We start from the raw sequence: 7,111 nt of genomic DNA, 5'->3' as shown, positions 1-7,111 counted from the left end.
CCTGCCCACAAAGCAAACTACGGATAATTTCAAGAAAACCGAAATGCAAAATGTAGGTACTCTAGTCAGTTATTAAAGTCAACCAATATAATTCATTCTCCCTCTGACAAAAGTAGCACATTTTTGAAAAGGCTACAGAAGCTCGCAACAAACTCGTGAATGCCCACGTGCTCCATTCCGCCGCCGTTCACGCGCGTGCACGCAATCCGCTTCCCGTTCAAGATGGCAGCCACCATGAAGAAAGGAGTGGTATGTGTTCAAATAAACGGTTTTCTGTCTACATTCCCTTCGTAATTTTACCCTAGCTTAGTAACATGCTAGCAGCTCTGAAAGAGCGAAAACAGTGCATGATTGAGTGAGCAGAGTGACTCTGGAGAGCATTTGTTTTCACTGGTTGTGAGAGCAGCTAAATGGCTAACGGTACATTATTGTGATGATTGTCATGATTTTCTGGCATGGACATTTTTATTTTAATTTTAATTTATTTATTTTCATTTACGTTCATCTTTCACCTGTAGATCATTTTCCTTCAGCTTATGTGCAAGTAAATATCTGCTGACGTCTCTGTGCATAAAGATTACAGCTTTATGATTTGTTATATTAGCCTATATATATATATATATACATACATGCATACATACATACATACATACATGCACGCACGCACGCACGCACACACACACACACACATATATATATATATATATATATATATATATATATATATATATATATATATATATATATATATATATATATATAGCTTTCAGCTTCAAGTTTTCTGTACCAAAAATAAATAATATACAAACAAATAATTGTAAATAAAATGAACTGTGCAGAATTTAACATTCAAACATCATGCTTTTTAATGACATAACATTTGAACATAATTCTGTTTATTTACTCTGAAGTAATATTTTAAAACAATGCGTATGTCTACAGACACAATATATGAACCAAATTATTGCAGGGCATTATTTATTGAGTTTCTAGTTCCCTTTACACAAAAATATACTTATTTTCAACTTATATTGTGCATTTTAATATAGAGAGCATAATGATTTGTTTATATTGGAATAAATGCATTGTTTTAATAATAAAAAAAACTCGCTTGAATCATAACAGGCAGCTGAAGATGTCAATGTAACATTTGAGGACCAGCAAAAGATCAACAAGTTTGCCAGGAATACAAATCGGATGTCTGAACTTAAAGATGAAATCGAGGCCAAAAAGGTAAATAGATGGTTTGAAATGCATTCTAGTTTGCATTTTGTTCAGGCGGATGCTGATAAAACCCTTTTTATGCAGAAATCCTTACAGAATCTGGAGGATGCCAGTGATGACCTCATGATGTGTGAGGACGATGCACTGCTGATCCCGTATCAGATCGGAGACGTGTTCATCAGTCACTCTCAAGAAGAGACGCAGGAGTTGCTGGAGGCAGCGAAGGTGACAAACCAAACCCTGTGTGTTTGTGTGTCTCCCACAGAGCTAGTGAGCCCTAGTGAGCCTTGCCTCGATCTGGAAAACCTTGTAGCCTAGTGGTTAAAGATCTGGGCTGGAAATGTTGTAGATTCAAATCTCACAAGAGTTATAACCTGCAGGAGGACGTTTAATATGTGTACCAGATTTACTGGCCGTGAACCTGCATTACTTCATTTCTTTTTGCTCATATAAAAAGTATCTAGCTCGTATTTGTGACTTAAAATAGATGTGCGTGAACTCTAAAATGTACAGGTGCTGGTCATATAATTAGAATATCATCAAAAAGTTGATTTATTTAACTAATTCCATTCAAAATATATCCATTCATTCTTTACACACAGACTGATATATTTCAAATGTTTATTTCTTTTAATTTTGATGATTAGAGCTTACAGCTCATGAAAGTCAAAAATCAGTATCTCAAAATATTAGAATATTACTTAAGACCAATACAAAGAAAGGATTTTTAGAAATCTTGGCCAACTGAAAAGTATGAAAATGAAAAGTATGAGCATGTACAGCACTCAATACTTAGTTGGGGCTCCTTTTGCCTGAATTACTGCAGCAATGCGGCGTGGCATGGAGTCGATCAGTCTGTGGCACTGCTCAGGTGTTATGAGAGCCCAGGTTGCTCTGATAGTGGCCTTCAGCTCATCTGCATTGTTGGGTCTGGTGTCTCTCATCTTCCTCTTGACAATACCCCATAGATTCTCTATGGGGTTCAGGTCAGGCGAGTTTGCTGGCCAATCAAGCACAGTAACACTATGGTCATTGAACCAGCTTTTGGTACCTTTGGCAGTGTGGGCAGGTGCCAAGTCCTGCTGGAAAATGAAATCAGCATCTCCATAAAGCTTGTCAACAGAAGGAAGCATGAAGTGCTCTAAAATTTCCTGGTAGATGGCTGCGTTGACTGTGGACTTCAGAAAACACAGTGGACCAACACCAGCAGATGACATGGCAGCCCAAATCATCACTGACTGTGGAAACTTCACACTGGACTTCAAGCAACATGGATTCTGTGCCTCTCCACTCTTCCTCCAGACTCTGGGACCTTGATTTCCAAATGAAATGTAAAATTTACTTTCATCTGAAAAGAGGACTTTGGACCACTGAGCAACAGTCCAGTTCTTGTTCTCCACAGCCCAGGTAAGATGCTTCTGACGTTGTCTCTGGTTCAGAAGTGGCTTGGTAGCCCTTTTCCTGAAGACGTCTGAGCGTGGTGACTCTTGATGCACTGACTCCAGCTTCAGTTCTCTCCTTGTGAAGCTCTCCCAAGTGTTTGAATCGGCTTTGCTTGACTGTATTCTCAAGCTTGCGGTCATCCCTGTTGCTTGTGCACCTTTTCCTACCCAAATTCTTCCTTCCAGTCAACTTTGCATTTAATATGCTTTGATACAGCACTCTGTAAACAGCCACACCTTTCAGTAATGACCTTCTGTGACTTACCCTCTTTGTGGAGGGTGTCAATGTTCGTCTTCTGGATCATTGCCAAGTCAGCAGTCTTCCCCATTATTGTGGTTTCAAAGAACAAGAGATACCCAGAATTTATACTGTAGGGATGGTCATTTATTTGAACTCAAATGTAAATATTCTAATATTTTGAGATACTGATTTTTGACTTTCATGAGCTGTAAGCTCTAATCATCAAAATTAAAAGAAATAAACATTTGAAATATATCAGTCTGTGTGTAATGAATGAATATAATATACAAGTTTCACTTTTTGAATGGAATTAGTGAAATAAATCAACTTTTTGATGATATTCTAATTATATGACCAGCACCTGTATTTAGGAGCACATGTGAAAATAAAACAAGTCCCCTGCAGGTGTCTTAAAAGTCTTAAATATCTTCAATTGTGTAACAAACATCTTAATCATTTTATGAGGTCTCAAATTTGGACATACAGCCTAATATGTGACCAAGGACCACAAAACCAGTCATAAGGGTAAATGAATAGCTGAATAACTAGGCTTTCCATTGATGTATGGTTTGTTAGGATCGGACAATATTTGGCCGAGATACAACAATTTGAAAATCCGGAATCTGAGTGTGCAAAAAAATTTAAATATTGAGAAAATCGCCTTTAAAGTTGTCCAAATGAAGTTCTTAGCAATGCATATTACTAAACATAAATTTAGTTTTGATATATTTACAGTAGGAAATTTACAAAATATCTTCATGCAACAAGATCTTTACTTAATATCCTAATGATATTTGTCATAAAAGAAAAATCAATAATTTTGACGCATGCAATGTATTTTTGGCTATTGCTGCAAATATACCCCAGCGACTTAAGACTGGTTTTGTGGTCCAGGGTCACATATGATTATTAAACTTCAAAAGCACTGTATATTTCAAAGTTTGCAATCAATGAAAACTGCACATTATGTCAATAGATAGCTTATTATCGACTGTTTATGAAATATGACAATGTTTTTTTTTTTTTATGTTGTAGATGGTTGTAAGAGTGCATATTTTATCTCCCTCATTTTTTCTGAACAAGTAGCTAACAATAGTAAAGCATAGACACTTCAAAATAAAAGTGTATTTCCGTATTGTTCGTAATTAAAAGTCCTTCATTAGGGGTTTTTGTTTAGTTTTTTGCTTTTTTCCTGGTTAATATTGGTATTTTGGTTACATTATTTAGCATTTTATTAAATATGAACTCTTGTAGTTTCTGTCTGGGCTGCCCTGTTATTTAACACATTATTCAATATATAGATTGGACTAGTATTAGCACAAATCAAGTTACGAATACGCAAAACCATCAAGCAAGAAAAAAACTGACTATATACATTTTTCACAGAGTTGTTAGATGTTAAAGGATATTTTTTTTCTTTTATTGGAATTTTTTCATCTCATTTTTGCAATCCCTGAACAAGTTACCGGTCAGCTGACATCTAACGTTCTTTGCTTTGCAAAACCGATTTGTACTTGTGTTTCTTGTTTGCCGAGTGTTTGTTTTGAACTCTGGTTGTGACGCTCAACATTTACATACTTGTATTCTGGTCTCCACAGGAAGCTCTGCAGGATGAGATCAAAGCTCTGGAGGGCCGTGTGGCGTCCATACAGGGGGTCCTTGGAGATTTGAAGATTCAATTATATGCCAAGTTTGGAAACAACATCAATCTAGAGGCAGATGAGAGCTGAGACCTCAAACATGTGGACTTGACCTCACAGACTGTCAGTCTCCAACAGGAAATGGCATTTCTACTCTGACAACAAGTTCTCGCCCTGTTTACTCTGGTGATGTTTGTTGCATTTCACATGTTGTTATGTTTAGTGAATTATTTGAGCTGTTGCATACAGGTGGTTTTGGGGCCGGATGGATAAAGCATCCAGAAAGAGAGAATGAGAGGCACTGACGTAAAAATAAAGCAGCTAAATATTTACGTTGTTTCCATCTCTTTCAATTTTCTAATTCATTTTTTTATTATGTAGGCTTAGCATAGTGGGTAAAGTTTTGAGCTGATAATGGAAAAGTTGCAGGTTTTAATCCTTAAACTTTCAGCTCATATCTAACCATTGCGCCCTTGAGCAAGACTTTTAACCCCAGAGGGAATAGCGTATTAAGTGTACTTTGAGTCGCTTTGGATAAAAGTGTCAGCTAAAAGATTTGTTTAATGTTTATTTTAAAACTTACACTATCATTCAAAAGTTTAAGGTCAGTTTTTGAAAGAAATTAATACATTTATTCAGCAAGGATGCATTAAATTGATCGAAAAAGAAAAGACATTTATAATGTTACAAAAGATTGCTATTTCAAATAAATGCTGTTCTTTTGAATTTTGTAAAAAAAATAAATAAATAAAACAGTATCATGGTTTCCACAAAAACATGAAGCAGCACAACTGTTTTCAACACTGATAATATAAATGTTTCTAAAACAGCATATTAGAATGATTTCTGAAAGATCATGTGACACTGAGGACTGTAGTAATGATGCTGAGAATTCATCTCAGGAATAAATTACATTTTAAAATATATTCAAATAGAAATTGTAGTTTTAAATGTTTACTGTATTTTTAATCAAATAAATGCAGCCTTGGTAAGCATAAGATAATTCTTCCAAAACATTTTACAGACCCCAAACTTTTTGAACAGTAATATATTTGAAATGAGTTTATATCTGAAATATTTGGATACTTTCAGTACAGTTTACAGATGGAAAGCATTCAGTTTGAGTACTAGAGTAGTGTCATGATAGAATAGATGTGCAAATAGCAGGGTTTTTTTTTTAAATGTTTTTAGTTAAATGTTCACATTTACACACAGGCCCCAGCGAGGATCGAACTCGCGACCCCTGGTTTACAAGACCAGTGCTCTAACCACTGAGCTATGGAGCCAGCTGATTTATGAATCACCAGCAATTAGCAAGACACTTAAAAGCATAGTTCACCCAAAAATGAAAATTTGGCAGGCCATCAAAAATGTAGATGAGTTTGTTTAGTTGTATGGACTCTCTGACGGCACCCATTCACTGCAGAGGATCCATTGGTGAGCAAGTGATGTAATTAAATACACTTCTCCAAATCTGTTCTGGTGAAGAAACAAACTCATACATCCTGGATGGCCTGACGGTTTCAGCAAATTATAATTTTTGGTTAATCTATTCCTTCAACCATCTCTTTTAAGTGTTTGAATGAGAAATTAATACCTTTATATAATAGATAATATGGGCTGTAACTCAGGACGCAAATGATCAGAAGGTTTCTAAGCCTGAATTTTATCTCAAAATCAGAGATGAATAGCAATGTATTCATATGTTGTATTGATTTTCAGAAGCAAGTTTTGAAGAACGCTTTGGCTATTTATTGATTTTTTTTATTGATTTTTAGTGTAAATACAAACAGCCGCATTGTGCATTAAAAAGCTGTGACCTTCTTGCATTATTTGCACAAGATATCATCATATTTAATCACACACAGTTTATTCTACTGAGCAAGAAGTATAATTATTACTCTGTGTAATTGCATCATTACAGCGTAAACACAGTCAGTTCGTGGTGTCAGAAGCGTGCTAATTGGCAGTAGAAGAAGTGGGTGCTGAATTCCAGCTGTTGTGATTTCTTCATCTGCATAATCAAACGCTGGTCTGGTCCTGCTGGAGCAGCAGTGATTGTACTGGCCTAATTAAAGCGAGCGTGTGAGTGTGGCCTGCTCCAGCTAATAAAACAGCAGATAAATAAATGGAGTTAGAGACTCTGGCGGCCGACCTCGAGAGAATCCAGAACTCAATTAACAAGTTCCTCTGCCCTGTGGACACGAAGAGAAGCTCCGCCCACCACTCTCATCCTGAATCTGAGGAGATCTTATTTCCCACACAACCTCATCATCCTGTCTTTCTTTATTTCTTTCCTTCTTGTGCTTCCTCCTTCCCTTTTCTCACTCCTGCCCATTCTTCCTTCATTCCTTTCTTTCTTCCTTTCTTTTTATTCTTTTCCTTGATGTCCTTCCTTCCTTCTTTATTTCTGCTTTTATTTCCTTCCTCTTTTCCATCATCCTTCCTTCCTTTCTTTTCTTCCTTCCTTCATTTGCTTTCATTCTTCCTTCCTTCATTCTATTCATTCCTTTCCCTTTCTGCCTTCATTCTCTTCCTTTTCTTGTTTCCTTTCTTCCTTCATT

The 7,111-nt window shown here is 36.2% G+C and overlaps 1 protein-coding gene and 1 non-coding gene across 2 annotated transcripts; one reads left to right on the top strand and one right to left on the bottom strand.

Annotated features, from left to right (window-relative positions):
* The first annotated feature begins 17 nt into the window (after positions 1-17).
* On the top strand, positions 18-4,879 carry pfdn4 (prefoldin subunit 4). The gene is made up of 4 exons (XM_058763610.1): positions 18-249; positions 1,126-1,233; positions 1,309-1,449; positions 4,506-4,879. The coding sequence occupies exons 1-4, from the start codon at positions 160-162 to the stop codon at positions 4,635-4,637; spliced, it is 471 nt and encodes a 156-aa protein (XP_058619593.1). The 5' UTR covers positions 18-159; the 3' UTR covers positions 4,638-4,879.
* Positions 4,880-5,760: 881 nt separating this feature from the next.
* trnat-ugu (transfer RNA threonine (anticodon UGU)) lies at positions 5,761-5,833 on the bottom strand. Its single transcript has one exon. It is a non-coding gene; the product is annotated as a tRNA-Thr (tRNA).
* Positions 5,834-7,111: the final 1,278 nt, after the last annotated feature.

The sequence above is a fragment of the Onychostoma macrolepis genome, chromosome 23 (assembly GCF_012432095.1).
Source record: "Onychostoma macrolepis isolate SWU-2019 chromosome 23, ASM1243209v1, whole genome shotgun sequence".
NCBI classification, from domain to species: Eukaryota; Metazoa; Chordata; class Actinopteri; order Cypriniformes; family Cyprinidae; genus Onychostoma; species Onychostoma macrolepis.
The sequence above is the reverse complement of the archived record's forward strand: the minus strand, read 5'-3'. Positions and strand labels throughout refer to the sequence as shown.

Bases quoted from the DNA above. Each gene is read 5' to 3' on its own strand.
- pfdn4 (XM_058763610.1), top strand. From the start codon at position 160: ATGCCCACGTGCTCCATTCCGCCGCCGTTCACGCGCGTGCACGCAATC. The intron at 1,234-1,308 runs GTAAATAGATGG...CTTTTTATGCAG, and splicing joins ATGAAATCGAGGCCAAAAAG to AAATCCTTACAGAATCTGGA. The intron at 1,450-4,505 runs GTGACAAACCAA...TGGTCTCCACAG, and splicing joins AGTTGCTGGAGGCAGCGAAG to GAAGCTCTGCAGGATGAGAT.